The sequence below is a fragment of the Panthera uncia genome, assembly GCF_023721935.1.
Source record: "Panthera uncia isolate 11264 chromosome A1 unlocalized genomic scaffold, Puncia_PCG_1.0 HiC_scaffold_17, whole genome shotgun sequence".
NCBI classification, from domain to species: domain Eukaryota; kingdom Metazoa; phylum Chordata; class Mammalia; order Carnivora; family Felidae; genus Panthera; species Panthera uncia.
This window is the reverse complement of record NW_026057577.1, coordinates 62,438,396-62,455,726: the sequence shown is the minus strand read 5'-3', so window position 1 is coordinate 62,455,726 and position 17,331 is coordinate 62,438,396. Positions and strand designations below refer to the sequence as shown.

Sequence of the window (17,331 nt, the reverse complement as noted above, 5' to 3'; positions counted from 1 at the left end):
TATTCTATCAATAGAGTTATACTGAGTACCTCATTGCCAGCAGTTGGGATATATCAGTGAACAACACAAAGTTCTGTGTCCTTATGGAGTTTACATTCCAGGATGGGGTGTCTGACAATAAATGGAACCAATAGATAATAAATAGATAGAGATAGATAAGTAAATAAATAAGTAAACAAGCAAATAAATAAGTGATATTAGAAGAGGGAAAAGCTATTGAGGACATAAGATCTCAGGAAGAGAGAAATAGGAATATCGGGGTTGAGGGTATGGTTAGCAGTTTTGACAGGGAAAAGGTAATATCATTTTGAGTGAAGGTTTGATAAGATGATTTTGAGCAAAGGTTTGATAGAGACAAAGAAGTTAGCAGAAGAACTTCTTAGGTATGGGGAACAGCCAATGCAAAGTTTCTGAAGTGGAAGGCAGGCTGGCATGTTCAGTACAGGAACGGGAGCCTGGCAGACCGAAGTTATTTTATTGTTTTCCAATATAGTATCAATAAATCATTTATTGTGAGTACTTATCCATATGTTCTGGCTTTATAACCCCTCAGGTTATAGGTAGAGACAACAGCATTTTCCAGTGAGGTGGATGCATGGTAAAAGCACTTATACCCATATGCTTCAAGAGGCAGCATAGGCAGAAGTAGGAATGATGTCCTGTTAGGAAAATTGAGAGGCCTGATGAGCACAAGCATGTGACCCAAACTGTGGTTTTCTGCCCCGAGGTGGACTAGGACAGCTCCTATGGAAGAGCTGAGATTCTCCTAGAGATTTCAGGTTCCCCTCTAGCACCTACATCAAAGAAAATTTGGAGCCCTTAAGTTCTGTGACCTACAGCATGGTGAAAATGATCTTCTACAAAAAAATATTAAAGCAAGTGTAATGGAATTTATACTACATTATGGGAGTGAGCCTCAGTCCACATCCAGAATATATTTAATCTTCAACAATACAGTTATCCTTGAATGCACAAATTGAAGACATTTTTACTGCTTGCCAATTTTCTATTAGAATTCAACATATCTTACCTATCAAAGAACCATAGTGTCTTGTACAACGATATAAGGACATTGTTTAGCTGGTTTTTTTTTGAAAATTACCATGTCTGTATATTTACAACTTATTTTTTAGCACTAAATAAACAATCATAAATCTCTTTACCTCATTGTTTATGGCCTACCTCAATTGGACTTATAAATTATTTTAAAAGTTTTTTGCAAGAAAATCACACTAAAAGCTCTACTGCATTGATCAACTGGAGCCACACATTCTTTCGCTTCTAGGAAATTATCCATTACTTTGAAGATCTTTCATACTTGATGCACTGATCTTAAAGAATGACCTAATGAAGTTCAATTTCAGACCTACTATATTTAAGTAGCATGTTGGTAATAACTCCTAATTAATTATTTAAGGTAGTCATTTATTGACTAAGGTCTTCTCTACTACATATAATCTCTCTGTACTATAATATTTCATCTAACAGAAAATGTGTTGGAAATAAAGAGTAACAGGGAAAAATAGCTCCAGGCATTTTGTACTGAAGACGTGAACCTCAGCTTTTTTGTCCATCCAGATGGTGACATCCTGATCATTTTAATCAGCATACTTTATTTGGATCATAAAAACATTATAAATATTAAATCACAGTGCAGTCAAACCTGGATTATTGCCACTTCTTTTAATGACTATATGACCATATTCTAGGTAGTATTATGCACAGTGTCAGAGTCCAAAGACAGATAGTAAAGTATAATATTTAAATTTTTCTATTATTTTGATCAAGCCAAGAAGGGCTAAAGTGTCTAATAACTTGTGTGAAGTAAGCCTTCCCATTTTATGAACTATAGTCAATCTTTTACAAAACTCACCACAAAATTGTCAGCAGGAATGGTTTCTTTTATAGGGAATACAGTGATTACCATAGTTCCATCTAAAAATTGCCCATCTATATTCATGTGATTAATGTAACATGGAATTTACAAATTTAAATGCATAATGCTGGAAAAGTAGAAATAAAGATTTTTATAGTAATGCAAATCTGTGCTGCATACATTTAATACTTTCTCTCATGGGGTAGAAAGTGAATTGTGTTTAATAGCTCAACATTTTTAATTGGGTTTGCAATGATAATAAATTGTTGTACACATTTTTAAGTGGATTTCCAGAGTTCCCAAATATTTAACTGCCTACTACATTTTCATGTCTACTACAAGCATACAGACAAGTACTTTATGTAAAATGTGATGTTATTATTTCTAAATGGCTTTTTGTTTTTTGTGTTTTTTTTTTTTTTCTGCCCACACATTGCTTATCCCTGTGGGCAAATCTCGGTAGAGGTTTTTTTTGTCCTAATTGTAAAGAAATTCAAAATGAGTTCTCCCATCAGAATGATCTTACACGAATCAATTTGAGATGTGCATTCAAACAAAAGGACTTGTGAGGTTAGTGAAATGACAAGACAACCTTTAGAGCTCCAGAGAGACAGATCATGGAAAAACAGAAAAAAGCTCGAAGAGTTTCAGGAAATCAGGAAACATGTATATTTTCTCAACATACAATTTTTCCATCTTTCTTCATTTTCCTATAACCCTTTTGTTCCCTCTGTTTTATTTTTTCCTCTTGTGATTTCCAAAGGAACTGAGGTTGCTGAAAAATATGTTACTTCTTTAGGCCAAATAAACCTTCTTTTGGAAGCAAACAGTATTGGTAGTTGCTCCAACTAGGCTTTTTCTTTAGTTGTATAAAACTAACTCCCTAGGTAAGAAAAAGAGTCAACCAGAATGTACTTTTGGTATACTATAATGTCACCTAAAGGAGAACATATCCCTAACGTACATTGCCAGTATATTCAGTCCATGAAGTTGTGAACATTTTTCAACTCTCCAACAAGTATTTGTTGGGTGCTAGGAGTCATATAAAACACAGAGTGGGTTATAATAGAAATCCTATGTTTCTGGGACCTTAAAATCTATTCAGATGAATAAAATATATACACATTAAGCAGTTCATTAATAATGCAAAGCAATATGTTAAGTGCCACAATCATTTCACTTTCCTACTAACTATTTTTCCTACCTCTTTGGCTCTTGCTTTTTCTGGAGTTTTGCATTTCCTACCTCACCATTAAATGGTGGTATTTCTTGAATCTTGGGCCTGGATTATCTGTATTATCTCTAGTGTTCCAATAGCTGATTATACCCATGCTGTGAATTTCCATCTATACCTAGGGATGCTAACATTTGTATCTCCAGGCCACACTCTCTTCTGCCTTCTTGATACCTCTTCTTGAAGAACAGATCCAAAAAACTGACTCATGATCTTCCCTTCTAATCCAGACCCTCTTCTAAGATTTCTTTTTTAGGGGATGCTACCAACATTCATCCATAGAGATGTGAAATCTAGAAACACAGTAGCCACTGTTGACCCTTTGCTCTTAGATCTGTCTGCCTGTCTCCCTGTCTCCTAGCCCACCACTCTAATATAGGCTTCTTGTCATGCTTCACCTGGACTATAGGGATGACTTGTAACTGGTCTGTGTTCACCTGTGCCAATTCTGTCCTATGTTCACCTGTGTTTACCTGTGTTCACCTATGCTATACTGTCCATAGAGCACACAGATTTTCCTTTGAAATTGAAATTCTGGTCCTATTATCTTTTTGCTCAGATGTATCAATGTATCCCATAAAGCCAATGTTTTGTGTGTGCATGGCCTTTGTCAGCTAGCATGATTTGGCCCCTGTCTATCCCTCTGTCTTTGTTCTGTCTCTTCCAACTACACTGGTTTCTTGGTGACCTTTCTTCTTGCCCTCCACAGAGGTATGAGTTGGAAACTCATCTCCTTCATAACCTTAGCCCTTATTTGTTTTTTAGCTCCTACCTTATACGTCACTTTCTCAGAGAACCTCCTATAAATAGATTATCAGGATACACTACCCCTTTTCTTCATGACTTATTAAACAATCACACTTCTTTATGTGGTGATTTGGTTGGTATCAATTCTACCACTCGTCTTAGGTTATGCAAAGCAGAAAGAGTATCTGTTTTGCTCACTACTATAACTCTAGTACTTAGCACTGAATTTGGAACACAATAGGAGCTCTGAATTTGAACCTAGTGATTATGTGAATAAATGGATGAGTGGATAAGTGAATGAATGAAACAAAGACTAAAATACAGAGTAATAGAGTAATAGAACATTTGTTGAAGAGGACAAGGAGAGATGATAGGGAGGAGTTAATGGAGGTTATGAAACTTGGGGTAGTCTTGGAAGGAAAGGGAAATTTGGAAGAGACAGTAGGGTATAGACATGCATTCCAATCTGGGAATCATACGAGTAGAATCCTAGATAAAATTATCATCTTTATGTGACAGGATGGTAATTTAATCAGGTAAAGCATTTTGGTTCATTGTGAATAGTGGAGGTAAAATTGACTATACAAGAGTAGTTCAAATTTATGGACTCAATTTCCAGGCAGTAGGAGACTGTCCCAATAATACATTATGTACATCATTACATGTCTTTTGGGGGGATTAAAAAATTTCATGATATTGCAGTTATTAATTGTTTATGAGGGAAAGGCTGCTTTCTTGGAATAGGATATTTCAGTTGATCTTTAAAAAATAAGGCCAAATATTCAGTGACTACTTGATGTAGTTCTGGGGAATTATTTGAAAAATTGTGATATTAATGGTGCTCTAACTGTGAGTGCTTTCAGTCCAGGTCAGGATGACAAAGTCCCTCACATTTTTTTTTTTTTTTTAGTTTTAAAATTCTTCCTTAGTTTGATAATAAAAGTGTATATATGTATAATGAGATAGTAGGAACTGTGATGGTATTACCTAACTTCCTTATGAGACCTCCATCATGTATTTGACATAGACTCAAGATGATCAGAAGTAAAAATGGAAAAGAAGTTGTCGCTAGTTTTGCATCTCCTTCATTCTTCTTGTTTTAATTCTTCGTTTGTGTTGGTGACCTTTTCTGTGTTTGGGCAAGCATCCCCTAAGCTTTTATCCAGTGATTAAGAAGCATTCATTATGCACTCTGTTTGACATGGTCATTACTTAATGCTCACTTAACAAAATTCTACAAGACCAAATTATCACAGTGGGTGAAGGAACAGATGGCCAGCTGGCCAGAATCCATGCCTGCTTTGTTTTATGCCTTCTCAAGTCTGCCGCTAAGAAGCCACATGCGGGACCTGAGGAGGCAATCCAAACAGTAGCTCACCTAGCCAGCTGTGCTTCCAGCCTTCTCAGCCGTGAAGTCTGGATTGGCACCCTTCCCATATGAATGTAGCTGGAAAGTCTTCCTATAGGGATCTTGCTGCCTCGTGATTAGGATGGCAGTCACAGAGGGCAGATTCCAAAAGTAAAAATAGAAATCTTTTTCCCCACCTCCTATCACTGCCTTCAAAATCAAAAGCACTATTCTAGATTTCAAGAGAGAGAGCTGTAGTTTTGGGGAAATAGTGCAGCTGTGCTTGTGTGTGTGTGTGTGTGTGTGTGTGTGCATGCACACATGCACGCGTGCATGCACGCACCTATTTTTAGCACCTATTTGTGATTTTTATATTATCCACAATTTTGTATTTTATAAATTGCGACAGCAGTCAACAATGAAAATTAGGCTTGGCCTCAGGCTTAAAATTAGTTGTGGAAACCTGCTAAGTGTGGATTAGAAAGGGCTACAGATGAAAATTCATCTGATCTCTAAACTTTAAGTTTTTGTTATAGACTATGATTAGAAGTTTGGATTACATTCTGACATTCCTAATATAATAACATATAATATAATATGTATAATATAATATAATAATAATTTTCAATCATCAAACATTAATGAAACAACACCAAAGTATCTAGCACTTTATCAGGATCTATGGGGTACAAAAATAAATGAAGGTGGTCCTATGAACAAGTAGTTTATATGAACCCCTAATCCTTGTATTTTATAAGTTTACAATCTCATCAGAGAGACAAAATAGACCCATGAAATAATTAGAGAAGAAAGCAATGTTCAGTGAGTTATTAGTCACACAGTTCAGGTGGCAAGTTCATTCAGAGCTTGGAAAAGGTGAAGAGTTGTCAGAGAAAGATTGATGAAGAACATAAAAATTTTGTAGCTTTTTAGAGACCCCCATGTGAAAAAGTAAAATTTTTTGATGCTCCTGGAACTTGGACTCAAATATTTGCTTTTAGTAATACACATGAAAAACATTGATCTCTGCCTTGTCTTTGATCTATACCCTGTCCTATTGACATGGAGAAGGGGAATAGCTAATGGCAACCTGTAATGATATCTTACCACTTTGCACCACCTGCTGATGTGTGTTCTTGAGCCTGAACTGTATTTTGAGACATAGTATATGAGTTCAGACAGATGAATTTCTCAACAAGTCATTTGCAGAGTTCCATTTGGAAATGCCTCCCTGATTAAAGAGGACTTTTTGGGGCTCCTGGGTGGCTTAGTCGGTTGGGCGTATGACTTGGGCTCAGGTCAGGATCTCGCCGTCCGTGAGTTCGAGCCCCGCGTGGGGCTCTGTGCTGACAGCTCGGACCCTGGAGCCTGTTTCGGATTCTGTGTCTCCCTCTCTCTCTGACCTTCCCCCATTCATGCTCTGTCTCTCTCTGTCTCAAAAATGAATAAATGTTAAAAAAATAAATAAATAAAGAGGACTTTTTAAGGATTTGGAGATAAATTGCTATAATTTCATAGAGGTAACGAAAACTAGTTTTCTACAATTACTAGAAACAGACTTTTTCTCCTTAGATTGATCAAATTTATTGGATGTTAGTTTTATCAATTAGCTTGGGTTGCATTTGTGTTTTCTGAAATATCATAGGAATTTTCACAAGAAAATCATTAATCTTATTCTAGTGGCCGTCTGAAAGAAATAAAAGTATGACTTGCTTATCATAATGGTTTATAATTTTGCTATCTCTTCCTCTTAGATTTTAAGAGTGTTTATTCTGTTGACCCAAGATTTCAAAGTACAGTTGGGTCTTATATGACTAACTTCAGCAATACTAACTTAATTTTCTTTGGATTCATTAATTCAAACAGTTTCTATCTGCTCTCTCTACTGTTTATAGGTATATTATGTCAGACTTAGTGTCCTTTGTTTTAGAAAGAAAATCGAAGGGCAACGTTGTCTTTTGTCTGTGTTCACTACGTATCGCTCTATTAATGATAAAAATCACACAGTCAGCAAATATTGTTGGCTAGCTAAAAGGTATTTCAAAATAGATGGCAGGTTTTGGAAAATTAAAAAAAAAATGTATGTGCATTATGACTGTAGAGTATGAGACAGATTTCTATTTGTGTAATAAAACATTCCCAGCTGAGGGGTACTTCTGGTTAAGCTTCTGGCTCTTGATTTCAGCTGAAATCATCATTCTCAGTTTGTCCATTTGAACACAGAGCCTGCTTGGGATTCTCTCTCTCTCTCTCTCTCTCTCTCTCTCTCTCTCTCTTTTTTTCTCTGCCTATAAACAAACAAACAAATCAGCCAGCAATTTTCTCTGTCTCCCTTTCTCTATCTCTGTCTCTCTAAATCAATCAATCAGTCAATCAGTCATTCCAAGCTGAGAATTTCCATTATGTGGGTGGTGGTTTAGGAATCCTGTTTCCACAGTAGTGTGCCAGATGAATGGAAAGAGGAGAGAATGAGAGGCTATGTTCCATGTTAAAATGTGGCAATAACAAGAATTTTCACTTTGTAAAATGATTCATCCTTTTGCTATAGTTTGTAATTAACTTTTTAAAGATCATATTAATGTTTAATAAGATATTTATTTATTGGAAAAAGAAGACATATCAACTATTGTGACACAAATGATGCCATGCATTTGTAGAAATAATACATATAAAGACTTTCTCAGATTGTTGACAGATTATGTAAAACAGTACTTTCACTGGCAAGCCCAACTCTAGACAATGGTCTTAAGTGGATAAAGATCAACCCCAAGAAATCTTAATTGTTTTTTTGGTTTTTCATTCTATCTTGCAGTGCCAGATCCTCCTTGATGCCAAATGAGTAGCCATTTCTGCACTCTTTCTAGGCACTGCTCCAAGTTTAAAATGCTCTCTTGATCTTGTAATGAGAGCCAAGTAAAAATAGTGTTAGTTGTTGATAAATATGAGTGCTTTGCCAGCCAACTTTAATAATAAGTGAAGGCTCTAGTTTCCTTAACGAACTCCACTGATGCAAGAAAACGACACTTGGGGACTATAGTGGTTTGAATAGTCCTCTCCAAAATTCATGTCTACCAGGAATCTCAGACTGTGACCTTATTTGGAAATAGGGTGTGTATTAGTTTGCTAGGGTTGCCGTAACAAAATTGCACAGCCTGGTGACTTAAACAACAGAAATACATTTCCTCACAAGTCTCCAAGTGCAAGGTCAAGGTGTCAGCAGGTTTGATTCCTCATGAAGCCTTTCTCCTTGGGTTGTACATAGCCAACTTCTTGCTTTGTCCTCACGTGGCTTTTTTTTTCTGTGTATGCATATCACTGATGTCTCTTTTGTGTGTCCAAATTTCCTCTTCTGGTAAGCGAAGTTGGCTTGGATTAGGGCCCACCCATAGGACCTTATTTAATCTTAATTACTTTAAAGTCCATGTCTCCACATATAGTCACATCCTGAGACAATGGTGTTTATGGCTTCAACATGAATTTTGGGAGAACAAAGTTCAGATCATCACAGGGGCTTTGCAGATGTAATTAATTAAGGATCTTGAGATGAAATAATCCTGGATTAGACTGGGCCCTAAATCCAATGACTGGTGTCCTTGTAAGAAGAGGAGCGAACACATGGCAATGCAGGGATGAAGGCACATGAGATTGAAGGCAGACCTTACAGTTATGCTACTATAAACCTAGGAATGTAGGAATCACCAGAGGCTGGAAGAGACCAGAACAGATTTTTCCCTTGAGACTTCAGAGAGAGATTGGTCCTCTGGACACCTTGGTTTCAGACTTCTAGACTACAGAACTTTGAAGGAATAAGTTTCTGTTGTTTGAAGCCACCCACTTTGCAGGACTTTGTTATGTAGGGACTCTAAAAACATGTCTTTAGCCACTAATTATCTCAGTGCTTTCCTGTGGACAATTCTATATAAGGAGTCCAGTATTAATTCTTGAGGAGAAAGTTTATTGGCAGGTATTTAAAAACAAGAACTCTGTTTAGCCCCAGATTTCAATTTTTATAAGCTCTTCAAATATTTTTACATTTAAAGAACAATTTGTTACATTTTCTCATTCCTCCTCTAAAATGGAATGTTTTAGGTTTTTTATAGTTTACCCGCCTTATATGTACAAAACACCCACAGATAATTTTTCCCTTCAAATGGCTGAATTTGCACTTTACATTTTTAAATGTAAAGAGAGAGGAGGAGGATGAAAGAAAAACAAGAAGCAAAAAAAAAAAAAAATGGTTTGAGAAGCATCAGTCATGTCAACGTTCCCAGACTATTTTTTTTCCTTTTTCAAACTAGTTTTAAAATAGAGTGGCAATGGCTCAAAATGGCAACTGCCAACATGTTCAAACCTTATTAAATGTGAAAGCAACAGTATAATAAGAGGGCTTTAATGTGTTTTTAAGACCAGATTTTGAAGTGAACTTTTGGGTAGTAACTGTTCCTTTTGTATTCTACTGCAAGAACAGCTAGTGAAACTGTGCTCTTGCGATTGTCTGATTGGCATTTCCTTATTATATAATCTAAAATGTACATTTATTTTTAATATCTAACTGCCAGCGTTTGGGGGGAATAATTTCTAAAGTTGGCCAAGACTATGTACACATAACCGCAAGAGAGGGTTCACCTATTTGCTTCCTAATAATCTGCTTACATACTATAAGGCATTCATGATTTGGGGCATAGTCGCTGAATGTGTGAAAAACTAACCATGTTACACATATGGAAACAACTTCACCTCTCTACTGTTGAGATTGTGAGGAGGTAAATGCAGAAAAGTAGCAAACCATATAGATCCATTACTTTTGTGAACAATTAATCTTGCTGACACTCTTATATGAGCTTGCATAAAAATGCCTGGAAAACATGCTGTGGAATTCAGTTGTTCATTAATATTGATCATATACTGTCCCCATTGTGTTAGGAGCTACTTAAAGATTACCTACAAAAGTATTATAGCATTATTGATTTTAAAAGTCCCTGAAGCCTTTTGTATGTTAAAAGTCCACTTATACTTTTTATAGTTAAGAGTGATATTACCAAGTGTTGTTGTCTAATCGGATGATTTGTACTTTTATGAATACTAATTAGAACTGAAGCTTGTAACCACCACTGTATATACTCCTTTTATATAGCTACAATACAAAAGGAAGCAAACCTTTTAAAAGAGACTTTTGAAGTGGAAAGGAATTAAGATCATCTTTGTCTTATTTTGTTTTTATAAGCTCTAAGTGGTTGGATAATTCTTATTTGTTTTAAAATTTTGCTCTGCTCTAAATTTGTTTTCAAAGCTATATATAAGCAATATATATATATATGTATATATATATATATATGCTTACATGTTACAGAAAAAATATGAGATGCCCTAAATATACCAAAGTTTTGGCAGTAAAAGTGAAGAATGTGGCCATATTGCAAACATTTGTTAATGTGATTTCACTAAGGAAACCCTAGAATTAAATTTCCAGAAACCATTATGTAAACTCTCTCTATGTATGGATATATACATACACACACACATACACACACATATACTGAGTGTATTATATTTGCAATAAAGCATAGCTATTAAAATTACCTTTAATAAGTGAGATGCATAAACTGGATGACTAAATATTTTCTTGTGTTGTGAACCTACTCTTCCAGCTGCTGACTATTTTAATTCTGTTGAAAATATCTATCCAAATTAGTAGAGTGCTTAGAACATAATAGATGCCTAATGAATAAATGTTATTTAACCTGAAATCAGAACAACCAAAACCAAAAACCAAAACCAAAACACTCTGTGTTGATCAAAGTCAGGGCCTGTGTGTTTCTCACCTTCACAGTACAAGCAATAATATATGCTATAGGTGATGATGATTATTTATCAGTATGCCAAAACCTTAACATAATAACTTATTTTCCGTGTAAAACAGTTGATATGTTGGACGAGGGAAAACACAAAAACAGAAAGAGAGTTTCCTGGGATCTCTAATTCTCGTATGATTAGCGCATTTACCACTTGGAGAAACAAACCTGGAAAGAGTTGATATATACTTTAATTATCACTATTTAATATCAAACTACAAAACGTTTTGGCTAACAAGCAAATTCTGTGAGTTGAGACTTTCGGCTACATTTATTTTACTGCCTTTATGTACTAATTTGTATATTCCGATTATTTCATCTTGCTAATGCTTTAAATGAATGTCTTTATTTACACAGGATTTGGCAAATTAGGAGAACAAAACACTATTGATGAGATGATACAATGTTACATTTTTCTTGATTCTATATTTGCCAAAGAATTAAGATACATGTAATTATTATGCAAAAGTTTACATTTTAATGATCTGTTATTTACAATTGTAGTGGTATTACACTTGTAATACTCTTGAAGCTTAAACTCTATTAGAGATGAAAAATACTGGAACTTAATTACAGATTTAAAGAACTTGAACCTTGAAAGGTGTAGAAAAGTTACAGAAGGTATCCTAATTAATTAGTGAAAAACCAAAAGAATTTGGTATCTTATAAACACAAATTTGAATGAGATTTATGCGAAAGATGTCATGGTCATCACTCATTTTGTCATACCCTTGTTTATTCAAAATTTATTCACCACCTACTATGTACATGACACTGCCCATAGAGAACTTATGGTCTAATGGGGAAAAGGGACACTCTGTCATGAGTACTCCAAAAGAGTATGTACAAGGCATACACCATAAGTAGGACAGACAAACAAGCAAACAAACAAAATCTCTGTGTTAGACGGAGTCAATTTTTTTTCTTATCCTCATAGTGCAAGCAAGACTATATACATACAAATATGTAATTACAAAATATTACTGGGGAAATATACATATTTTTCAGTTGATTTCAAACATAGCTGAAATGGAGAATGGAGCACTGTTAGTATAGCAGAGCTTATCTATCTATATTTATAATATCTAATACACCCTGATCCATTTGCTGAAAACACTCTGAAATATTTCCGTTTAGGAAGGCTTTGGAGTCCTGCATTATTTATAGGAACATGCTTAGTGAATTCATGCTGATTCTGTTTGCATCTATCAAGATTAACATATTAATATACAGACCTTCAACATGGCAGGAAGTGTGGCTCAATAGAAAGTGCATAGATTTATAGTCAGGCAGAGTGTGTTATAATCTTGCCTCTTCCAGTTAGGCATGCCGCTTAACGTCTGTGAGCAAGCCTGTTTTCTGGCCTCTAAAATGAAGATATTTTCTTACAGAGCATTAGTTAGAATACTGTGTATACTTTATGTTGCTTAGCATATAAGGCACTCTAGAAAGGTTAAATCCTTGTCCCGTTTATTTTACCTCATCCTCACGCTTTAAATGAAAATCATAGAATTTCTTAGAATAGGAAAAATAACAGCAGTCACAACCTCAGTTAACAGGTAATCTTTTTCTGAAACTTAGATGTCAGCTGAGGTCATGATGTTCTTTGGGTTGTAAATGAAATCAGCCCCAACGCTCTAACTCCTATCTTTTGGGAATCCCAGAGGTTGCACCAAGATTGCCAAGCAGGCTTCACCTATGCCCTCAGGAAATATCTAGTGTCTCAAACTTTAGATACCCTGTCAGCTCTGTCTTCTGCCACCTATCTCTTCTTGAATCCCCTGGGCTTCATGTGCTGTAACGTTTCTTCCTTTCCACCAGTATAAGCTGGATGAATGGCACAGCCCTTTCCTCTTGATTTCCCCAAACACCACACACAGGTCTGTGCATCTAGCGGACTAAATGTAGATCTGGATGCTCCAGCAGAGACAGTTCACACAGGAGCTGTGCTAACAACTTAAACCTGAATTTTAGATGCCATGCTTTTTTACTAGCTACTTATCTTAACATATTACAGCCTCATAGCATACTGTTTGACCCCACTGTGTCCCTCAAGTCCACTTCCAGCTCAGCCTTGGGGTCTCCTCTTCTGGGTTTTCTCCATCCATTCCTTAGTTCTTCCCTTTATTATGCAGAGCTCTTAACTCATCCTCAACTTTGAGCCACTACTTTTCTAAGGTGCAGTAGGCTTGCAAGCTACTGTTTGCCCCTCGTTCTTCAAAGTGACTTCCATAGACCACCCTCCATGGAATCATGGCTTTAACGGTTCCTAAGAACTGATGAAAGCCTTACTATTTCAGCCTTTTTTGTTGTTGTTAATCCCTCCCTCACCCAGCTTTTTAAGAGGAAGAGAGCATAGAAAAGGTTTACTTTCTCCCAAATATAAACGACATCATGCTCTTTAAGAGGCAAGAATAGCTCGATCATTTCTGGTTTAATAACTTAAACTGTTTTCCTCCTAATACAAATCCTTAAACCCAACTTTTCTTATATTAGGTTTTTGTTTTTGTTTTTTTGGTTTTGTTTGTTTGTTTTGTTTTGTTTTGTTTTTAGTTTGAAAAATGACTGAATTCTTATTAGGCTTTGTTTCCTCATCTGCAAAATTGAAAGATTGGATTAGGTTATTTCCAAGGCTCCTTATTATTTAAAATTGTATAATTCATTGAGTGTAATTACTTACATATTTTTTTCTGTAGCAGTTATATGCATGGCTAACACTTATCAGTTAATAAAAAAAAACTGTCATGGCTTTTCTTATTTTGAAGTGAACTGATGAATCAAAATTCTAAATCAATTTTTTTTTCATTCTCCCTTCCCCAACTTTTCAGTCTCTAAAAAAATGTAGGTTTCGGGATCACAGACTCTTAGTTTGAGACCTATAGACATCACTCATAGAGGTTCATTTGAGAAACATTATCTGATATTTGTGCCCTACCTTTTTTTTAAGGCTAATGGTAATGACAGTGACCTCATGGAGTAGCTAAGAGAAATAAAGTGATTACATATGTGAAAAGAATTTATAAATTGTAAGGTACCATCAAACGTGAATTATTTTGGGAGAGGGAAGAAGGAAAAACTGAGAAAGAAGAGGTTCTGTGACATGATTTGCATATTTTAGCAATGGAAGAAACCTGATTCCATTTACTACAAAACAGATCATTGGTGCAGTTCTTTCTTCCTGTCTTAAACATTGGCAGTGTACCAACTGGCAGGTGTGGGTTAGTTTAATTAATATACCACACCGCACAAAACTACCTACTTAAATAAATGCATTGTTTTTAATTGATGTGAAGGTATCTGGAGAAAAATCACAGATATACTAATTTCTTTTCACTTTTTGAAAGTTAACCCTATCAACATGATCCAGAGTTACCACAAGGTGTTGTATTTCATGCATATTCTCATTAGATTCCACAACTGTTGAATTTCATGAAATTTTAAACTGAAAGAAACTGAGTTTCAAAGACAGTTGCTGGAGAAAGCAATTAAATTTTAGTCTTGCCTCCACGCAAGACAATGTTTTTCAACCCCTAAGTGTTTCCTGTTGGAAGCTCAAAGTGATGATGGTGAATTTCCTTTTCTATCTGTAAGTCTCTAAATGACTTTGTCCCATGCTTGAGGAGCCATTCACTGTTGGACTCTTCCAACAGCCTAGCCTAATGGAGCTCTCTCCCAATTGCTTCAAGTTATCACTATTCTTGTGACCAACCCTGTTGCCTCCTCTCTACTCTCTGCTGAAACCACATGCTCCTTTTCTTGACTAATCTTCCTCCGGGACTCAGGCATTTACTTTGTCATACATAGTCACGCTGTTTAATTAATCTTTCTTTTCTAATCTGAACATCTTAACTTTCTCTTTGGTGGTTTTTCTTTCACTCATGTGTTCTAGTCTTTTTAGTTAAACAAAATTTAAAAACACAAAATTAGAGACTGCTATATATTTTTCCTTGGCCTTTCTTCATCTCGCAGTGAGAGTTGATAGTTCCTTCAACGTCTCTCTTCCCTTCTTCACTATTCCTAGGCTGTATTCTGCCCTGGGTCAATTAGCATCACTTCCAAAGAAGCAAACCGTAAGACAAAATCAGAGGTACAAAAGATTTATTGGGTGAGAATGTCTGTGATGGACAAAGGGTGAAAGAAGCAAGAGTAGGTAGGATTAGCCTTCAGACTGTGACACAAACCTGTCACTTCCAAAAGAGAAAAGAAAGGAAGGAAGGAAGATCTATTAAAAAAGCCTGGGACTGCCGTGCCACTTGAGAAAATCTCAGCCATACCAAAGGGGCACCCCAGAGTAGAGAATGTGCACTAGAGGAGCCCTGAGTTAGGCAGGACTGGCCCAGGTTCATACCTTCATTGTGTTAATAGCTGCTTTTCTCCAAGGGAGATCAGACACCACACTTCTAGTGCCTGTTAACAGGTACCAGTAACTTTGGTAAAGTCACTTTCTCAAAGCTTAAAAATGACTATCAGCCCTTTTCCCCCTATATTTGTAACTTTTGATGAGCTACTTCTTATAGACTGGTAAAAATTGTGATTTGTAGAAGCCTGCCTCACCACAAACTCATAAATAGTCAGTAAAGGTATTGCAACCAGGTGTCCATAGTACCTTGGACTATGTGGCTACGGTCATTTGTAAGTATATGCTATTTTCACCTGCAGGTTTACAAAAGCTCTTTAGTGTTAATAACTCCAGAAATTGCCATTCAGTATTACTTTTTAAACATGCAGAAGATATTTTACAATTTGGAAACCTTAATACCGATATTTTACTTAGTGCTAATATTGTTTTTGACTCCTTAATATGTGACAAACATTTTTCTGGGTGTTTGATACATACAAATTCTTTTTCATCTGTATCATCACCTTTTGAGATAGATTCTAATAATTCCAACATTTAACACAGGGTGACAATGAGGTACAGAGAGGTTAGCTAAATCCTCCCAGGCCACATGGTTAGAAGGTGGCGAAACCAGGATTCAATCCCAGGCTATTAGAGCCCATATAACAACTCTATTTCCTATACCAAGAATATTCAGAAATATAAATACCTATAAATATGATATTATAGATATAGATTATATTAGATATAGATATAGATTATATCTATATTATAGATATAGATATCTATAAGTATCTATAAATATGTATGTAATATCTATAAAACTGTTAATTGCAAAATGTTGGCCCAGTATCTACTTTAAAGCATATGTATCATGCAGCAATTGTTTTTTTTTTTTTTTCTGCCTTTCAGGTCCCTGCATTCCTAACCCATGCCATAATGGAGGAACCTGCGAAATCAGTGAGGCTTACCGAGGGGACACGTTCATAGGTTATGTTTGTAAATGTCCTCGAGGATTTAATGGGATTCACTGTCAGCACAGTAAGTCATCCCCAGTCATTGTGCTTTTATTATTATTGATTGCAAACTATGCAAATCATTATCATTCTTATTGGTAGTAGACTGATAGAAGCTTCCAGCAACAGAGAACCCTGAGAGTTGAATAATGCCACCTCTCTCCCACTGAATATACCACATCTCCTGCTGAGGACTCCTGGACTATGTCTCAATCCTCCCAGTGGTATATGGGGCTAATAGCTTCATGGTGTCAGCCTTTTTCAATATTGTCCAGCCATACTTGCAAAGTGTTGCCTTTTATTTTAAACTATCTGCCTCTTTCTTTCACACTTGTCCTGAAGCTATATTCTTCATGCTTCCCAGATATTATTCTGTTGATTAGCTTCAGAGATACACTCATAAAAGAAAACTGCCCACCCAGCCCTCTCAGCAATCCAGTTTCCTCCTGCTTCCAATGTTGGCATTTTTAGCACAAAAATCTTTGAAAGTTCAATAAATGTATTATCTGCACTTCTCTCTTTTATCCCCGTTCTTATTTATCCTGGGAAGTTAAACAAAATAGGACTGCTCGTGATGCTGTCTTCTTAGAAGTGTGGCTCAACAGAAATTCCAAGTGAGTGGTTGGGGGTCCTTATCTGTGGTAGGGGTGCAGCAAGCAGGGAAGCCACAGTGGATGGGATGCTGTCAGGGCAGGATCTTATGGAGGATGTCCCATGTGAGCTGAGTCTTGGAAGAGGGAGAGGATTTTGATCAGAGGGAGGGGAATGCAGGAATGGTACCTGGTAGTAAGAGTGGGGAATGAATACATGAGCCCTAATTGTTGGAGTGATGGTTAAGACCATGGTGTTAGGAATGAGTAAGGCAAAGCTGGGTATGTCATCTAGAGCCAGATTTCCAACCACCAGCAAACAGCATAGA

The 17,331-nt window shown here is 36.2% G+C and overlaps 1 protein-coding gene across 1 annotated transcript in view; it reads left to right on the top strand.

Moving 5' to 3' along the window:
- EDIL3 (EGF like repeats and discoidin domains 3) overlaps nucleotides 1–17,331 on the top strand; it is a 283,403-nt gene that overhangs the window by 48,421 nt on the left and 217,651 nt on the right. The window contains exon 4 of the mRNA XM_049648892.1: nucleotides 16,309–16,437. Coding sequence (XP_049504849.1) covers nucleotides 16,309–16,437 — 129 coding nt within the window. The remainder of the gene's footprint in view (nucleotides 1–16,308; nucleotides 16,438–17,331) is intronic.